General features: G+C 40.0%; 1 protein-coding gene across 1 annotated transcript in view; it reads right to left on the bottom strand.

The window, feature by feature from the left end:
* Window positions 1–20,767, bottom strand: part of LOC145351836 (CCR4-NOT transcription complex subunit 6) — a 74,226-nt gene that overhangs the window by 12,576 nt on the left and 40,883 nt on the right. The window contains exons 7-9 of the mRNA XM_080201522.1: window positions 11,354–11,511; window positions 10,897–11,051; window positions 3,734–3,888 (exon numbers count right to left, since the gene is read on the bottom strand). Coding sequence (XP_080057648.1) covers window positions 3,734–3,888; window positions 10,897–11,051; window positions 11,354–11,511 — 468 coding nt within the window. The remainder of the gene's footprint in view (window positions 1–3,733; window positions 3,889–10,896; window positions 11,052–11,353; window positions 11,512–20,767) is intronic.

The following is a 20,767-nucleotide window of genomic DNA, read 5'->3' as shown; positions in this document are numbered from 1 at the left end:
TTGAAAACAGTACTTTTGTCATATTTTTGCCTAGCTATACCCCATGTCTGCATTTATAAAAGTATCTGGCCATGTAAGCTGAACATGCCTTAGTTTCATCTACCCTAGTTTGTTTGATCTGTGCTTGTTAAAAAATTATTTCACAGGATGTGGATGTCACTGGCGAGGGCCATCTCTCATTCCTCTTCAGGTGGTGGTAAGCTGCCTTCTTGAACTGTTGCAGTCCAAATGTTGTAGGTACATCCACACTTCTTTTTAGGAAGGCCAGAGAAACCCCTACTCTCCAACTGGCTGTTCTGTATACATCTCAAATGGCTATTTATTTTATTTGTAATATCTTCTACAATACATCGATTTCATGGACTAAAATATATAAAATAGAATCTCCAAGGTGCAGGGGAGGCCATTTGGCCCACCAAGTTTGCACCAACTCTAAAGAATTTCTTACCTAGGCCCTCTCCCAGCCCTATCCCTGCAACCCCATACATTTACACTGGTTAATCCATCTAACATACACATCCTGGGACACCAGGAGCAATTTAACATGACTCCTAACCCACCGAACCTGCACATCTTTAGACTGTGGGAGGAAAGTGGAGCACCCAGAAAAAATCCACACAAGGAGAATGTGCTAACTCGACACAGTTACCCAAGGCCAGAATGGCATCTGGGTCTCTGGCGCTATGAGGCAGCAATGCTAACCACTGTGACACCCTGAATGAGGCTTTAATGAGACTAAAAGACATTTGTGTACCAAATCTAAAATGACGCTGAACCCCACTTCACCAGAAGGCTACACCTGATCTCGATTCTCTGTATGCAACATCATAGAAGTTTTATTCCCACTCAAAAAAAGTTAACATTTTATATTAATTTAAAATGAAATTCTATAGCTTTCCTATTGAGATTAATTGTTTCACACTTGAACTTGTTTTAAAATAGATTCTATGCCACAACACTTGTTAATATAGGGATGGTTAATTCTTCAGCACAGGTAATATGGTATTAAGAGACAGGTACTTCCAAAGGCCAGCTCAAAAATGGCTCTTATTTGGCCATATTCCTAATAATCTCATATTAGCTGAATCTCTATCAATGCTGTGGAATCATAAGATGATGCAGTGATCAACTTGGGTAGAACCCTGGTGCCTGCAGCTGCAGTGCCCAAAGTAGAAAGCATGCAACTTCGTGAACATCAACCACATTTTCCCTGACCTAACTTCCCTAGCAGTATCTGCATTTCCATTGTCAAATATGCACATTAGAAGAGGACTTGATTTTTTTTTCTTGAACGTCGTGTCATAGTGTTTCTGGATCGGCATGGATAAGACAAGCAAATGGCCCACTTCCATGCTGTATAATTTCTATGGTTCTATCTAATTCTTCTTACTCATGTTGGAACCTCATATTCTTAAGTTTGTACCTATTAAATGAGCAGTTCTTCGGTATGTTGGAATTGCCAGCATAATGTTAATCACACTTCACACACTTGGATTTATTATGCTTTTAGAGGCAGAATTGACAAAACTAGAGGCTGTTTAGGCCAATGGTTATCCTGTGTTATAATCCAGGTCAATAACTCCAAGGCGTTTTATGAAGTCAACCCAGACCATAAGTCTTGCACTTTGAATTTGGCACAGGTGAGCACATATGATTCAAGTGACCCACTAGGGAGCTTTCATCAAGCAAAGTTTATTTAAGAATACAGGTATTTAAGAATACTTTTATCAAATTGCACGAGCGCAACTATCATGTTGTATGAACCTTAATAGCTAAGTATACTGTTCCAACCAAACATCCCTACAAACATGCAGCCCATTTGAAGTTTAGCACAGAAAGCAAGAACGCTTATATGATGCTGGATTTTGCAGTTTTGCAACACCTGCTGTCAATCAGTCCTTTGGAAGGAGAATTTAAAATCTCCAGTCCTGGAGCTTCCAGCACACCTCAAGGTAGATAGAGCCACTAACTTCCAGCTAGCAAATCAGCAACAGCAAAATTTTCGAGAGAGAGAGAAAGGGAGCAAAAAAGACTACTTCCAGTCTGCAGTCCAAACAGCTTCTAACAAACTGAAACTAAACCTTGAATTTTCCCTGAAAATGTCCCAAGGTACCACCTGACCTGACAACAATTCTTCCCCCAACAATTCAAAAAGGAAGAATAAAACTCCAGGACACTGCATTAGCCCAAATTAAAAATAAATATTGCTTCAATTATCTTGCCACAGCACTGAAAAAAGATACTGGTACAGACATCCCAGAGCTAATAAAAGACAAGGCCTGCTTGAAAAAAAATTTGTGCAGAGAAAGATGATAAAAACACATTTCTTAATAGCACAGTATCATCACACTTCGCATCACACACAATGACATTCAGAGATAAAACCCCAAAGTTAGTCCTTGTAATCACTGCTACCAAACCTTGTGATTCTTCAAAACTTACCCATTTGCCAAGCTTGATTTATAATATTTTTTTCCTCTTGACGCCATATTTTTTGATCATGCTTCTTAAAATGCCTTGGTACATTTTCCATACATTCACAGAATGATACATGACATGACCACTTTGTGCTTTTGAAAGAGCTGTATAATTAGTCCCACTCCTTCCTTGTTACTCCAAATTTTCCCTTCAATTTTTTTTTTAATTCATGACAAGTAGGCTTACGTTAACGCCATAATGAAGTTACTGTGAAAATCACCAATTCCCTTTTGAAATATTATTGAATTGCCAACCACTACTATCTCAGGCAGCACTTAACTCGTACATAATTTATTTCTCTTTTGACATCCATCTGCTGCTGTAAATCTCTGCCCTCTGTTCACTTGACTTTTCAGCCACACAAAACAGTTTCTCCTTACTTACTGTCATCGAAACCCTCCATGGTTTACAGCACCATTGCCAAATCTTCCCTTAACCCTCCCTGCTCCAAGGAGAACCACCCCAGTTTCTCTAATGTCTCCACTAAATCCCTCATACTATTATTGTAAATCTTTCTGTCTCCTCTTGCGTCTTGACAGTCTTCCTTACATATGGCATCTTGAATTGACGACAATACTCCATTTGGATCCTAATAAATGGTTTTATAAAAGATTTAGCACGATTTTCTTGCCTCCCTTCATAAAACAAAGCATCAGATACACCTTAAGAGCCTTCCCAACTTTTCCTGCCACTTTAAGATGTGTACTTACACCCCAGGTCTTTCTGTCCTGCACCTCCTTTAAAATTGAATGATTCCGTTCATTTTGCCTCTTCTCATTCTTCCTGCCAAAATGAACCACTTTGACTCAAAATGATTCACTGTTAAAGGTGCTATATAAATAAATATTATTGAATTCATCAATTACCTTCAATACATTGGCCAAATAAAAATTTTAAAAACCTAGCCCCAATTTATTTAACTGTCAAAATATAGACAAAATAAAAATCAAGCACCTCAGTTGCTACAGACAACAGGAAATACCAGATATCTTTGATGAAAGAAATAACTGAGCCAAGACTTGAGGTTTATAATACAGCAAAAAGAAAATAGTGTGAGGGGAAGCAAATAACTCAACAGCTTAAAAGCACCAACTTGTTAAAATGGGGTAGTAGCCTTATACTACTCTCTTTCTACTCTTCCATGGAGGAGGAAGATTTAATTTATATTTGTTGAAGAAATTTGGAAGAACTCAGCAATATTTCATAATAATAAATAGCATTATGCCGCATTCAAGCTTGCCAGAGATATACTTACGGGACAGTTCAAAAGACTCCTTCTGCAACTCCAAGAGTACAGCAACTCCAATGTTGTCTTTCGTCATAACTCTGTTTAACATAGCTTCTGAGCCATCTGAGTTTGCCATGGCCAACTGGTTGAATTCAACAGTATGGTTCTGAATCAGACAAAATCTATAACAGAAACAGTATGAGCAGTAATTGCAAAAGTTTCCATTAACATTGTTAGAATTTCTCAATTCAGTGAGACTTCTATCAAGTACAAATCAGAAAAATATGGTAATTACTAGATGTCTGAAAAATAAAAAAAAAACTAAAGATCCAGTGGTCAGACAGCTTCTACAGACATTTACCTTTACCTGAAATGCTCCCCTTCATATGCTAATAGGTTTCTCATACATTTCTAGATATCAAACAATTTTTATATAGATTGAGTCAAAGTTAACCATTTCTTGGTTTACAAAAATTATCCTGTCAGCATTTAACCAACAACACTAATTCATGTACATCTGAAGTCCAATGTGTCTATCGCAAGATGATCTACAGCTGCTGCTTAATTTAGTACTCCTGCTCTGCAGCTAGTGCCACTATATTCAAAAATATGCAGCATTAAATTTTTGAGCACTAAACTGCAGCCAGTTTGATGCATGCTGTTTTTAGGTGACTCATCCAAACAACTACAAGATCCTGGCTATAAACCCTGCATAGCTATTATCAGAAAATTGGAAAATAGCATTTGCGCACAGGTGCAGGTTTATAGCCTTGCCAGTCCTTTGTCCTACGTATTTTTATCAAAAATGCAGACTTAAAACTGGAATTTGTCTGTTGGCACAAGCAGCAAACCGAGTGACTGTGTAAGGAAATAAGCACCAAATACACCAGAATGTGTATGACATGTTAATAAAGATTCAGAACTGTAGTACAAAATTATCAGTTTTAACAAAAAAATTCATATGCTTAATTCAACTGTGTATGATGAAACATTTTTAAAAAAGAGCACATCACTGTGAAGCAGCAGGAGACATACCTGTTAAGCAAATGCTTCACGTTAATAGTATGATGATCTGATTGAAACTATGTCAAATAAAACATGGTATTGTTTTATTGATTAAGTGTGGCATTGTCTCATTAAGCTAATATAGTCTAAATTTTGCTAAGTGACCTCCCATTATGAAAGTGTCTAGGGCCAGAGGGCACAGTGTCAGAGTAAAGGAGCACTAATTTAAGATTATGAGGAGGAATTTCTTCATTCAGAAGGTTGAGTGTCTTTAGAACTCCTTGCCACAGAGAGCTGTGCGGGCAGAACCCTTGTGTCTATTTAAGGCTGAGATAGAAAGATTTCTTATTATGGGAATCATGGGTTATGGTGGTAATGAATTCCACAGGCTCACCACTCTTTGGGTGAAGAAATGTCTCCTCACTTCCGTCCTAAATGTCTACCCTGAATTCTCAGATTATGACCCCTGGTTCTGGACTCCCATACCATCAGGAATATCCTCCCTGCATCTACCCTGTCTAGTCCTGTTAGAATTTTATAAGTCTCAATGAGATCCCCCCTCATTCGTTTGAACTCCAGCAAAAATAATCCTAACCTAGGCAATCTCTCCTCATTCGTTAGTCCCTCCTTCCCCAGAATCAGCCTGGTAAACCATCCTGCACTCCCTTGAGAGCAAGAACATCCTTCCTCAGAAAAGGAGACCAAAGCTGCACACAATATTCTAGATGTGGCCTCACCAAGGCCTTGTACAATTGCAACAACACATCCCTGCTCCTGTATTCGAAACCTCTTGCCACGAACATAAGAACAAAAGAAACAGGAGCAGGAGTAGGCCATCTAGCCCTTCCAGCCTGCCCTGCCATTCAATGAGATCATGGCTGATCTGAAGTGCATCAGTTTCACTTTCCCACCTTGTCCCCATAGCCCTTAATTCCCCTGTCTATCAGAAATCTATCTACCCGTGACTTAAATATATTCAACGAGGTAGCCTCCACCACTTCAATGGGCAGAGAATTCCAGAGATTCACCACCCTTTGAGTGAAGAAATTCCTCCTCAACTCTGTTCTAAACTGCAACCACCCCCCCCCCTTATTTTGAGACTGTGCCCTCTAGTTCTGGTTTCCTTTCTAAGTGGAAAGAATCTCTCTACCACTACCCTATCTAGCCCCTTCATTATCTTGTAAGTCTCTATAAGATCCCCCCTCAGCCTTCTAAACTCCAACGAGTACAGGTCCAGTCTATTTAATCTCTCCTCATAAGCTAATCCCCTCATCTCCAGTATCAGCCTGGTGAACCTTCTCTGCACTCCCTCCAAGGCCAATATATCCTTTTGCAAATAAGGGGACCAAAACTGCACACAGTACGCCAGTTGCGGCCTCACCAGTGCCTTGTACAGTTGCAGCAAGACCTCCCTGCTTTTATATTCTATCCCCCTCGCGATAAAGGCCAACATTTCATTTGCCTTCTTGATCACCTGCTGCACCTGCAGACTGAGTTTTTGCGATTCATGCACAAGGACCCCCAGGTCCCTCTGCACAGTAGCATGCTGCAACTTTTCACCCTTTAAATAATATTCCTTCCTACTATTACTTCTACCAAAGTGGATCACCTCACATTTGCTAACGTTATACTCCATCTGCCAGGTCCTCACCCACGCACTCAGCCTATCCAGATCTCTCTGCAGACTTTCCGCGCCCTCCACGCAATTTGCTTTTCCACTCATCTTCATGTCATCAGCAAACTTTGTTACCCTACACTCAGCCCCCTCCTCCAGATCGTCTATGTATATGGTAAACAGTTGAGGTCCCAGCACCGATCCCTGCGGCACTCCACTAGTCACCAACTGCCAACCAGAAAAGCACTCACTGATTCCAACTCTCTGCTTCCTGTTAGATAGCCAATCCTCAATCCACGCTAACACTTTACCTCCAACTCTGTGTACCCTAACCTTCTGCAGCAACCTTTTGTGAGGCACCTTATCGAACACCTTCTGGAAATCCAAAAATACCACATCAAACGGTTCCCCTCTGTCTACCGCACTAGTCACATCTTCATAAAAATCCAGTAAATTCATTAAACACGACTTCCCCTTCACGAATCCGTGCTGCGTCTGTTCGATCAAACTGTTCTTTTCTAGGTGTCCTGCTATTTCTTCTTTGATGATGGATTCCAGCATTTTTCCAACTACAGACATCAAGCTAACTGGCATGTAGTTCCCTGCCTTTTGTCTGCTACCTTTTTTAAACAGCGGCATAATAATAGCGGTTTTCCAATCCACTGTCACTTCCCCAGAGTCCAGCAAATTTTGACAAATAATTACTAAGGCATCTGCTATTACTTCTGCCATTTTTTTCAGAACCCTGGGATGTATTCCTGGGGAGTCTACCCTCAGTCCTGTTAGTCTACCAAGCACTACCTCTCTAGTAACAGTAACTGTATTAAGGACCTCATCTCCTACCAATCCTCTATCTTTATTATTCAGTAAGCTATTTGTGTCCTCCTCCGTGAAGACCAACACAAAAAACTTATTTAAAGTCTCAGCCATTTCCTCGTTTCCCACCTTTAAATCCCCCCTCTTGTCCTCCACTCTAGCCAGTCTCCTCCTCTTTATATATTTGTAAAAACTTTTACTTTTTATATTTAGAGCTAGTTTAGCTTCATACTCTATCTTCTTTCTTTATCACTTTCTTAGTCATTCTTGTTGTTTTTTTAAATCTTTCCCAATCTTCTAATTCCCCACTATTTTTAGCCGCTCTGTACGCATTGGTTTTCTATTTAACACTCTCCTTTATTTCCTTCGAAGGCCACCATGCCATTTGCCTTCTTTACCGCCTGCTGCACCTGCATGCTTATCTTCAGTGACTGGTGCACAAGGACACCCATATCCAACTGCACACTCCCCTCTCCCAACTTGATAGCCATTCAGGTAGTAATCTGCCTTCTTGTTTTTGCTTCCAAAATGAATAACTTCACATTTATCCAAATTGGCACTATTACGAACAGTGCCTTTTCTACATTTGTTGCATCGTCTGACTTTACCTCTGGCAGTATAGTTACTATTGAAACCTTCAGCTGTGCCTTTGTCACCTCAAGAATACACTATTCCAACACACTCCTGGTCAGCTTCCTACATTCGACCCTCCCCAAACTGGAGGTCATCCAAAACTCTTGTTGCATGTGTCCTTCTTCACATCAAGTCTGCTCCCTGATACCATCATGTTTACTGGCCTGCATTGAGGCATTTCCTGATCAGTAGCCAATTTAAAATTTGCATCCATGTTGCCTACTTCCCCCGTGGCCACTCCTCTTCTGGAATCTTCTTCAGCCCACAGACCTCCAAAATACTTGTGCTCATCTAATTCTGGTCTCTTGAGCATTCCTGATTTTAATTGCTCAACCTACTTCAGCCCCAAACTCTGGCAGTCCTTCCGCAAGTTCCTCTTTGCTGCATTAATGTGCTCCTTAAAACCTATCCATTTGACCAAGATTTTGGCCAGCTGCCTTAATAACTTTGTCTGCCTCAGTCAAATTTTGCTTTGTAACATTCTTGTGAAGGACCTTGGGGTGCTTTATACTTAAAGGTGCAACATAAATATGAGCTGCATTTGTTGTTTCACAACCACAGGAAGGTCAATTCAGAGTCTGAAGGCATTGAAGATCCAATATTTTACATTTCTGGAGTTCTCAAAATTGCACGCGACAGCCTTTGTTTCTTTAGTATGGCAGAAATTGCATTCAAATGTAATGTTTAATACAGTGACAAAGCTAGGGTGAAACAAATATACTTCCAGAATTGAGAAATTTACATTACTGAGGATAAGGGCAGCATCATGTCACAATGGTTGGCACTGCTGCCTCAGTGCCAAGGACCTGGTTTCACTCCCAGCTTAGTTAGTGCCTGTGTGGAATCTGCACTTTCTCCCCATATCTGCCTGGGTTTCCTTCAAGTCCTCCGGTTTCCTCCCACAGTCTAAAAGACGTGCTGATTAGGTGTATTGGCTGCGCTAATTTCTCCTCAGTGTATCTGAACAGGTGCTGGAGTGTGGTGACCAGGGGATTTTCACAGTGACTTCATTGCAGTGTTAATGTAAGCCTACTTGTGACATGAATAAACATACTTTATTAAAAGTAACCTGGGGAGAAGGGAAATTGTCACATTTGAAATTGGCTTTTACTGCTGGCTGGTCTGTCATGGCAGGTTGCCAAGTAAGTTATTTTAGCAGCATTATACAAGAGCATACACTTCAGTTGGTGCTGCTAGCTTTAAATGTAACTCATTTCTTTTAGTGTCGTAATTATTAAATCACAACTTTCATCAATAGATATAACCCTAAGCGACTTAGTCTCTTCTCGTATGGCAGTCTAAGTCATTTAGGGTTATATTCATTGGAGTTTACAAGAGTTATTGGGAATCTCAGAAACTTATAAAATTCTAACAGTTGACAAGGTAAATTCAGAAAGAATCTCCCCGATTATAGAATCCCTACAGTACGGAAGGAGGCCATTCAACCCATTAAGCCTGCACCGGCAACAATCCCACATATTACCCCTGTATCCCTATGTATTTATGCTGCTAGTCCCCCTGATACTAAGGGGCAATTTTTAGCATGGTCAATCAACCTAACCCACAAATCTTGGGACATGGGAGGAAACCAGAGCAACATCCAGGGGGTTACCATTGACCGGGAACTGAAGTGGACTGCCCAAATAAACACTGTGGCTACAAGAGAGGCTAGGAATTCTGCAGCGAATAACTCATCGCTTGATTTTGCAAAATATGTCCACAACCTACAAGGCACAAGTTAAGAGTGAAGGGAACACTCTCCACTTACTTGGATGGGTGCAGCTCCAACAACACTACAGAAGCTTGACATCATCCATGACAAAGCAGATGGTTTGACTGACTCCCCATCCACAGTCATTCATTCCCTCCACCACTGATACACAGTAGGGCAGCACATATCATCTAGAAGATGCACTGTAGGACCTCACCAAAGTTCCTTCAACAGCACCTTCCAAATCCACGACTACTACATCTAGAAGGACAAGGCTAGCAGAAACACTGGGAAGACCAGCATCTTGAAGATCCCCTCCCAAGCCATTTGCCATCCTGACTTGGAAATATGTCGCCATTGTTTCATTGTTGCTGGGTCAAAATCCTAGATCTCCCCCTCCAACAATATGGTAGTTAGACCATACAAAATTCAGAGATACAAGAAGGTCGCTCACCACCTCCTTTAAGGATAATTAGGGATGAACAATAAAGCTGGGCTAGCCAGCAAAGCCACACTGAATGAAATAAACTAGTTATATTGGTATAGGGTACTCAGTTTTTAATAAATTAAGTATTGCAAATCATAATTGCAGTGCAATTATGGCCAGAAAAGCTTAAGGATCTCCTTGAAGGTCTGTAAGTGCCAAAGTGCCAGCAGAAGCCAAAATTAAATATATCTAATGGTCTGATCAGTTTGGGCTTTAGGCTGCATTATAACAGTGTTTTTAAACAAGTACAAAAGATTGCAGAAACTCTATTTAAGCATAATCAAATCAAATGCAAAAGTTTGCCATCGTTTCATCGGATTGGTTGAGCTGCACTGAAAAATAAGTGCAACTTTGAAGAAACCCCTGTGCACTTCTACCAAAAAAGGTAGAATAATGGTTCAAGAGAATAAAAGTGAGAGAGATTGTAGTTATATAAATCAGATACTAATATTACCCATTGATATAGAAAAAATTGGAAGGTAGAATCTCATTTTTTAGAGTGATGAAAGGTTTTGTCCATAGCACTAAAGCAGTGAAACAGTCTATGATTTTAATTGGATGGTAGATTGTAACAAAGGGGAATAAACTCAGAATTATAACCAGAATGTTGAAAGAGAAAGCTAGAAATATTTTAAACAGATGATTATCACAACATAAAAACTTGGTTTCATGCATGTATTTAAAAGACTGCAATACAAAATGTGCATTAGAATAAAACAAAATGAAACAGATATAGAAAAGCAAGATTAGGGTTGCTAGCTATAGTTGGAGTGCATTAAAACAAATGACAATTGTGCATTAACTTATGACTATTTCAATCCATTTCCCAAAATGTTCCTCTTTAAACAGTTCATTGAAACTAGGCTATTAAATAAAGGCATTGGTTAAAACACCAATTTCTGCCCATTTAATTAAAAACTTACTTTTCAGTCTTGTAGAATATTGCACAGCCATCTACATGCTTCCGATCAGATTCGGACATCGTCCTGGCTCTGGATTTGGGGCTGAAGAAACCATCATATCCATGTTCTTTAAGTTCAACCAGGAAAAAAGCGAAGTACTGTTCAGTTTCAACTTCCTGCACAAAAAAAAATTCAATTGCCATTAAAGTGACTAGAATTGTTAGTAATCCTAGTACAACGGTGTCCAAATATAGGACAGGAACCTCCTTGAATATGGTACAATTGTGAGCATGCTTCCATTCGTCAGTTCCAGTATATTGACAAGTTTGACACAACATCATCAATGTGAACATTACCTGTACATTTTTAAAAAGAGATTTAGTAAGTATTGTATCACATTGGCTATTTCTGTGCTATGAATTCTCAAAAATATTTGCAAAGAACTCCTTAAGCAAAATAACCGAGTGACAAGACTCACCTGAAGACTTATGATGTCCGCATTGCAGTTCAAGATTTCTTGCATAATTGATTTTTTCCTATATTCCCAATTCAATGCCCATGATGGACAGTAACCATACAGCTGTCGTGTGGCATATTTGTCACATAGTACGTTGTAGCACATGACTGAGAACAATGCTGCAAAACAATATTTTTTAAAAATAATTTAACAAATCCAAAGACAGCTTGGTAATTAATAAATACTCAACATTTATGCCAATACGAGGAGTGCATGCACAAAGTTATTAGCACTTGGAAGACACGAGATGCTGCTCATCATCTCTCATATTAAGCTGGAACCAAGACCTATCATCAACACTAGCTCAACAGCTCACATTCCAAGTGAAAACATAAGAAATGAAAAATCTTTTTAACTTTCATCACAATACTAACTGAACCCTAGATGGAGAAATAAAACCTTTCCTGCTATGCAACACTCTCAATCCATTTTGCAGAGAAAGACTGTTTCTATCTCACCTATTCAAGATTTTCTTAATCATTTTCAGGACGAAGGGATTACTTTACCATATTTATCTCCAACAAGAAAATAGGAACATAAAGAAATACGAGTATTAATAAGTTGTATGGTTCTTTGAGCTCACTCCACCATTAAGTTCATGACTAATCCTCAATCTCACCTCCACTTTTCTGCATAACCCCCATAGCCCTCAATGCTGAGAGTCCAAAAATCCACTGATTTCAGCCTTGAACATAACACAATGACTGATCACCAAAGTCCTCTGGGATAGAGAATGTCAAAGATTCACAACCCTCTGAGTGAAGAAACTTTTCATCTCAACCTTTGAAATGGCTGTCCCTACATCCTGAGAAAATGCCCCCCAGCTTCAGAATTGATGACCAGGGGAAACAGACTCCCAGGCTGGACTCGCCCCAAAGCCGGAAAATCCCGGACCTTTGTATGGTCTGTGTACCACCCACTACGATTCCCACGGTGGGCAGAACAGGAATATGCCATCCCCAATATTTACCATATCAAGATCTCTTAGAATCTTGTGTTTCAATGAGATCACCCCTTGCATTCTTATGAACTTTACAGTATAGCTTTTCTACTCAATCACTCCTCTCAAGACATTTTCACTGCAGGAATCTCTCATGAATCTTAATTGCAACCCTCTAAAAGGCTAGAATGTTCTTTCTTAGGTACAGAGACTAAAACTGTAGAGATCTAGTTTCACCAAAACTCTATACGGTTGCAGTAAAATTTCCTTGTTCTGGTTCTCCAAACCACTTGACTTCCTAATTGCTTATGCTCCCTGCATGTTAACATTTCATATTTCTTGTGCCAAGATAACCAGATTTCTTGGAACACCAACACTTAATAGTTCATCAATACTTAAAAAACATTATTTTGCCCCCATTCTCCCAATTGAAGTGAATTCACTCATATCCATTACATATTATACTCTATCTACCACAACCTCATGCTCATTTACTTATCTTACGTATATTCCTTTGCACTGTCTTCACAGTTTACTATTCCATCTAACTTGGCATAATCAGAAAACTAGGATATATTACATTCCCCTCATCTAAGTCATTGATATAGAATAAATGGCTGAGGCCTCAGCAATCCATCAGTAACCGTCTACCAACCTGAAAGCTATTAGTTTATTCCAACAGTTTACCAATTCTCTATCCATGCAAACGTATTACCCCCAATGCCATGACCGCTTAGCATGTGCAACAATATTTTGTGCAGCATTTTCACTACTTACCTTTAAAATTCTAAATATACCTATCCACTGCTTCCCCTTTGTCTACCCTGCTAGTTGTACTCTTAAAAAAACTCTAACGGATTTAGTAAGTGCACTTTTCTTTCGTAAAACCCTGTTGACTCTGCCAAATCATATTATGATTCTGTAAGTCTACTATTACCACTTCCCTAATAATAAACTTCATCATTATCCTGATAATTGACATCAGGCCTGTAGGTCCCCATTTTCTCTCTTCCACCTTTTATGAATAACAGTGCTACATTTGCTACCTTCCAAAAGCTAGGAAATTTTGGAAGGTCAAAACCATTGCATCCACCATCTCTGCAAAAACTACTTTTATTAAGAATTCTAATGGTAAGGCAATCAGATCCCAGGGATTTGTCATTGTTCAGTCCTATTAATTTCTTTACTATTAAATTACTTCAAGTTCTACCCTTTCCTTAGCTACATCAATCCCCAGTATTTCTGGTGTGTATTTGTTGTCTATTTACTCTCCATTAAATATCTGTAAGATTTCTTATAATTTGCTTTTATAATTTTGACTACTTTACTCATATTCTGTTTACTCTAGCAATTTTGGGTCATCCTTTGAAGGTATCAAACTCTCCAATCATCAGGCTTTTTACTCTTCTTGGCAATTCATTTAGTACTATCCTTAAGCTTTCTAGTTAGTCACATGGAGCAAAATGTCCCTACTTCTATACTCCATCCCCTTGCAATAAGGGCTAATATGCAATTTGTCTTCCTAGTTACTTGCTGCACCTGCATTTTGTAATTTATGTACAAGAACACCAAGATCTCTCTGTACCACAGCATTCTGCAACCTCTCTCCATTTAAAGTATTCTGCTTTACTATTCCTGCTGCCCAAGTGGAGGATCTCTCATTTTCCAACAAGATATTCCCATCTTCCAAATTTTTGCCCTTTCACTTAGTCTATCTTTATCACATTGCAGACTGTGCTCCCCCTCTCTAATTGCTTTTCTACCTTATTGCATGCAACAACATTGTGTGGCACTTTTATTGCTTGCCTTTTGAAAAATCAAAACATACTACATTCACTGGGCATGCTGAGCAACCTTGGCTGCAGAAAACTTGGTCCTTCAGCCAAGGCATTGTAAATAGTTGAGGCTCCAGAACTGAGCCCTGTCGGATCATCCTGAAAATGACCCAGTTATCTTGATTCTGCTTCCTGTTAGTTAGCCAATCCTCTAACCATGCTGATGTATTATCCACAAGACCACGAGTTCTTATCTTGTATGGTAATATTTTATATGATAACTTAATGAAAGCTAATTGGAAATTCAAATATACTATGTTACTGGTTCTCCTTTGTCCACCTCTTTGTTGCATCAAGGACTCAAATGTTATCACGGATTTCCTACGAGACTCAGAACAGGCTATGATTGCTTTATTTCAAGCATATGCAGGGACAGCATTACTTCAAAGAAGGGTCTCTGGATTAGACTCTGGTGTTTATATGAAAGCCCCATATATTTGTATCATGCTTTGCACGTATTCAGACATTGTTTAAATTTTCATTCAACAATAATGTAGGTTTTACCAAAACAGGCACATCTTGTATTCGTCATATTTAACCTTGTCCCCATTGCAGAGGCTCCTAATTTATCTTGGTATGCCTATCCTCTATCTCTTATCTTTTTTTTTGCCTGACTCCAAAACTTATTATTGCTGATAAGGTTGGTTTGCACAGATCCTGCAAGCTGTATTAAGAAAGAAAGAAAGAAAGATGGTTTTCTGTAACAAAGGACTCTGTAACAATTTTTCTAGTATTTTCTTATTAATTATTAATTCTTAAACCTCACTACGCGATCATATTAAAACTTCAACCATTGCCATTTTTATTCTCTCACTCGCAACAAAAACATTATTTTTCTATATAGTCATTTGGTAGTACAGAACTTAAGTATTATTGAAGAAAGGCGTTGTCGAAACTTTTCATCTTGCACTCAATGGCACAATGCAGAAGAATATCAAATGCAAAATAAATAATTTATACTGCATGAGGAGTGCATTGATTGGTGGCATCCAATTGTAGCAATAATATTAAAACCTAAACTTTTATTTTTATTCCCTCACCTCCAACAAATTGTAACAAGTCGTATATCACAACTTCCAAACTACCAGTCACAGTTGCAGAGAATGGTTCTTAATTCCACACCTATACTGTCTCTTAGTACTACCACATTCCTTTTCACTCCCACACTTCTGTTATCTTTTCTACAATAGTGCCATAGTCAGTTTGTTTATCCACCCTGCAGACTGCATCCTCATCCCACTGGCTGTCAGAACCTCATATCTATTGGATAAGAGTAAAACTTCCAGCTCCTCCAGCTCCACACCTATGGTCCTCTAACCTGCCTCACTCATATTCACATTCTTCTGTGAATGAATACTAACCAATGCTCTCTATACCACTTCATAAACTAAGGCATGACTCTTTCCCGAAAGAAAGTGGCCAGATAGCACTTCCACCCTCCCTCACTTATTGTTGTCCTGAATTGCCCACCCTTCAAAATCCAGCTCAAAATCTAAGTAAGTCCCTTGAATGTGGCGCCCAATAAATAATTTTGTTATGGTCCTAAAGTACTACAAGGATGCAGTAGAGATTGCAGTTACCATGAAACAATATTTTTTTTAAAAAAAATCAAGTAGCAAAAGATGGAAAAAGAAATAAATAGAGGTATAACAATTCTTCACTTAAAGGAAGCAGTCAATGCAAAATTGTTTTTGAGGCTCTTGGTAAAGTTTGAGGGAATGAATGATTCTAATTTGATGCAAATAAAACAGTCATATTTTGAATACTATTTGCAGTTTTAGGGATTCTACAATAAAAAGTGTCATTATGCATGATAATTTGCTCAGAACGGCATTACTATTTCTGGGATTTCAGCAGAATAAATCTCAGAATTCAATCTGCCTTATGGAAGATTTGAAGACCGGAATAAAATGACAGGTTTTAAAATGCAAAGATAGTCTCTGCATATATAAATATATATTATGTTTATATTTGCATATACACTTGTATAAAAACAATAATTTATATACAGTAAAAACATAATTAGAACTGCAAGTAACCAATATTTCAAAACAAATGATATCCTCTCTCATCCATAACAGCTTCCATTGCCTCTCCTTATTCTTCCTTCCAAAATGCATCATTTCAGATTTCTTTTCATTACGTTTCACCTGCCGTGTGTTTGCCCATTTCACCGGTCTATGTCTTTCTAAGGTCTGCTATAATCCTCACCATTCATTACATTTCTTGGCTGCATAAAATTATGCCCAATTCCTAATGCCTAAAAAAATGATTTATGAGCCCAGATCATAAATCATTACAATAAGAACAGTTCACTCATATCTGGCCCCAAAGGAATGCTTTGTAAACTTCCCTCCTGTCTGATACCCAAGAAAACCAACAGGACATTGAGAAGACGCCAAGAAATCCATCAGGGAACTCATATACCAAAGAATGGTAAGGTAGGTGGAACTCGGTACCACAAGGACTGGTTGATACAAATATTATAAATAAAATTACAGGGAAACTAGAAAAGCAGGAGTGACAAGGGAATAGATGACTAAAATTATAGCTTTTAATGAGAATAAAATGAAATGAGGCTCAATTGGAGCTTCAACACTGGCATGGACTGCCTGGACTGAATGCTCTGATTCTGTGCCATATATCCTATGTAATCATAGATATGGAATAAGAAAATGATTCATCATTACTCCTTTTTCTCACCCAATCTTGCATTCACAAAAGGAGTGCCCTTAAATCCTGTGGGTTTCAATAGTGTCACATAATAGACACGTTGTCACAATCAGAATTTTATTTGGAAAGTACACATACACAACATCAGCACTTCTCTCTGTATTGCATAGACCTCAATCAAATGTGCCAAATAGAATTAAACTTTAACAAATTCTTTTTGGCTCTCGTCTGTCAACCGATTCTTCCAAGTAAAAATGAACTGTCTCCCAGAATTATGGTCCCTAAACATTACCCAGCACTAATGCTAGACTGACTGGCCTGTCGATTCCCAGTTCATGTCTCTTCCCTTTTGTGACAGAATACAACATTTGCAACTCTCCAGTTCTTCAGCAACATTCATATATCCACTGATATTTTAAAGATCGCGGACGGAGCCTCTGCTATTTTTGTACTTACTTCAAATAGAAACCTATGATGCATTCCATTCTTTTTCATTTACTGCTGCATTTTTAAATCCACTGCAGGATTCTTTATTGTAAAAGAACTTGCATTTACATAGCATATTTAATGTATTAAAACATCAAGACACTTTACAGGAGCTGCATTAAACAAAATTAGTTAAGAGCCATGCAAGGAGATTAGGGCAAGGTTTTAAGTAGGTAGAGAGGTTTAGGGAAGGAGAGCTTAGTGCCGATTGCCAACAGCGCAGACATTAAAACTGGGGAGGCGCGAAAGACCAGAATTGGAGAACGCTGATATCTTGAAGGATTAGAGGGTTGTGGGGAAATTTACAATGGTAGGGAGGTGCAAGCCCATGGAGGAATTTGAAAACAAGGGTGAGGATTTTAAAATCAAGGCATTCTTTAAATAGTATTAATATTTGTCAGCAAGGACAGGGATGATGGGCGAATGTGACTTGGTGTATTAGAAACTTGACATTTTCCCATACAACCAGATTAGGCAGGATCTTAAAGATACGGACTGGGGTAAGCTGCTTGATGGCAGGTCGACGCTGGGTATGTGGGAGTCTCTCAAGGGAAAACTAAAATCTTTGCAGGAAAGGCACGTGCCGGTCAAGAGGAAGGATGGGAAGGGTAGGATTAGAGAGCCGTGGGTAACTAGGGATATTGAGGACCTGGTCAGGAGGAAGAGGGAGGCGTACATTAGATCTAGGCATTTGAGGACAGAGATAGCGTTAGAAGAATACAGAGAATGTAGGAGAGAACTTAAAAGGGGCATCAGAAAGGCAAAAAGGGGCCATGAAATGGCTTTGGCGGGTAGGATTAAAGAAAATCCTAAGGCATTTTACTCCTATGTTAGAAATAAAAGGATGGTTAGAGGGAAGATTGGTCCTCTCAGGGACAGAGGAGGGGAACTATGCTTGGAGCCTGGGGGAATGGGGGAGATCCTGAATGAATACTTTGCGTCGGTATTCACGCAGGAGAGGTGCCTGATGTCTGGTGCTGTGCTTGAGGAGTTTGAGGATCCGTTGAGGGATATAGTCATCACGAGGGAAGAGGTGTTGGGACTTTTAGACAGTATAAAGACGGATAAATCTCCGGGGCCTGATGGCATCTATCCCAGGCTGTTAAGGGAGGTGAGGGATGAAATTGCTGGGCCTCTGACGCAAATCTTTGTCTCTTCTTTGGACACAGGTGAGGTCCCAGAGGACTGGCGCATTGCAAATGTAGTACCGTTGTTTAAGAAGGGTCAGAGGGATAACCCAGGGAATTATAGGCCGGTGAGCTTGACTTCAGTTATAGGCAAGCTAATGGAGAGGATCCTCAAGGATAGGATGTATGAACATCTGGAGCGCTGCAATCTGATCAGGGATACGCAGCATGGCTTCGTTACAGGGAGGTCGTGCCTTACGAATCTAGTGGAATTTTTTGAAGAGGTGACAAAAACGGTTGACGAAGGACAAGCCGTTGATGTTGTCTATATGGATTTCAGTAAGGCGTTTGACAAGGTCCCTCATGGTAGGCTGATAGAAAAGGTGAAGGCTCATGGGATACAAGGCCAGGTATGTAGATGGGTGGAGAACTGGCTTGGGAGGAGGAGACAGCGAGTAGTAGTGGAAGGCTCCTTTTCCAATTGGAGGCCTGTCACCAGTGGTGTGCCGCAGGGCTCGGTACTTGGACCTCTTCTATTTGTGGTATATATTAATGACTTGGAAGAGGGGGTAGGTGGTGTGATCAGCAAATTTGCTGATGACACCAAGATGGTTGGATTGGCGGGTACTGAGGAGCAGTGCCTGGCAATGCAACAGGACATAGACAGGCTGGTAGATTGGGCAGATAGATGGCAAATGGAATTTAATCCGGAGAAATGCGAGGTGATGCACTTTGGCCGGAATAATGTGGAGGGGAGTTATACGATAAAAGGTAGAACTATCCGGAGTATAGATACGCAGAGAGACCTGGGGGTGCAAGTGCACAAGTCCCTGAAGGTGTCGGTACAGGTGCAGAATGTGATGAGGAAAGCGTATGGTATGTTAGCCTTCATAGGAAGAGGTATAGAATATAAGAGTAGGAGTCTGATGTTGCAGTTGTATAGAACGTTGGTTAGGCCTCACTTGGAGTACTGCGTCCAGTTCTGGTCGCCGTACTACCGGAAGGATGTAGAGATCCTGGAGAGAGTGCAGAGGAGATTTACCAGGATGTTGCCTGGTATGGAAGGGCTGTCTTACGAGGAAAGATTGGATGAACTTGGGCTGTTTTCCCTTGAGAGACGTCGGCTGAGGGGGGATCTAATAGAGGTTTATAAGATTATGAAGGGGATAGATAGAGTAAATGGTGGTAAGCTTTTTCCGCTACAAGAAATGGATAGAACGAGGGGTCACGGGCTTAGGGTGAGGGGGGCTAGGTATAAGACAAATATTAGAGGGCAGTTTTTCACGCAAAGGGTAGTGGGGGTGTGGAATGCACTGCCGAGTAAGGTGGTGGAAGCAGGCACGCTAGGGTTGTTTAAGAGTCACTTAGACAGCCATATGAGCGGGCTACATATAGGGGGATATAGTAGGCCTTACTGAACATTGTAGGCTTGGGAATACGTTTTGCCTCAGGAATGTTAGTCTTTGCCTGTTTAATAATGAATTTTTTTGTCTCCACAGGCATTTAAGTCCAGCAAGGGGCATGCAGGCGGCAGGTTGTAGTGGGCTGCTCTTGGATGTTGCTTCGGGAGTTGCCTATTGCTTCATGTCGTTAGTGTGCTTAAACTGGACCATCTCGAGGGCAACATGACAGCTCAGAGACTATCTCTGTTGCTGTGCGGACACATGGATTTGGGCCTGTGTCTGTGGGAGTTTGCACGTTCTCCCCGTGGTTGCGTGGGTTTCCTCCGGGTGCTCCGGTTTCCTCCCACATCCCCCAAAGATGTGCTTTTAGGCTGATTGATTGGGTACTAAAATTGTCCCTAAATTGGACCTCCCTGATCCTCGCACGTTAGGCGTAGACTAAAATCATGAATAGGTCACTGAGATAGTAGGACGGCGGCGCGGGCTCGTTGGGCCGAAGGGCCTGTTTCCCGTGCTGTGTTGTTCTTTGTTCTTAATTTAATTTCTGTAGTTAGCTGTAGCTTTGGATGCACTTCCTTTAACCCTCAAAAGAATGTGTTTATTTCTCGAAACGCTCTCCCACTTGGAAGCCTACCATTGCTCATTTACTTTTTTACCTGCCAATTTTTGATTCTAACGTACCACAGCCAGACCCCTTTCCATCCCACTGAAATTAGTCATCTTCCAGTTTTCAGATTTGATTCATCTTTATCCTTTGCCATAACAACTCAACTTAAACAAACAAAATAATATTGTGACCAGTTCCCTCAAATGCTTTCCCACTGAAACATACTCCATATAGCTCACCTCATTTCCCAGAATTATATCTACTTTCCTCATTGAATTGAGAAAAATTTTAAAAACTTGCTAAA

The sequence above is a fragment of the Carcharhinus amblyrhynchos genome, chromosome 13 (assembly GCF_965287045.1).
Source record: "Carcharhinus amblyrhynchos chromosome 13, sCarAmb.v2.hapA, whole genome shotgun sequence".
Classification (NCBI taxonomy): Eukaryota; Metazoa; Chordata; class Chondrichthyes; order Carcharhiniformes; family Carcharhinidae; genus Carcharhinus; species Carcharhinus amblyrhynchos.
Note: the sequence above shows the minus strand (reverse complement) of the source record. Positions and strands in the feature narration are given on the sequence as shown.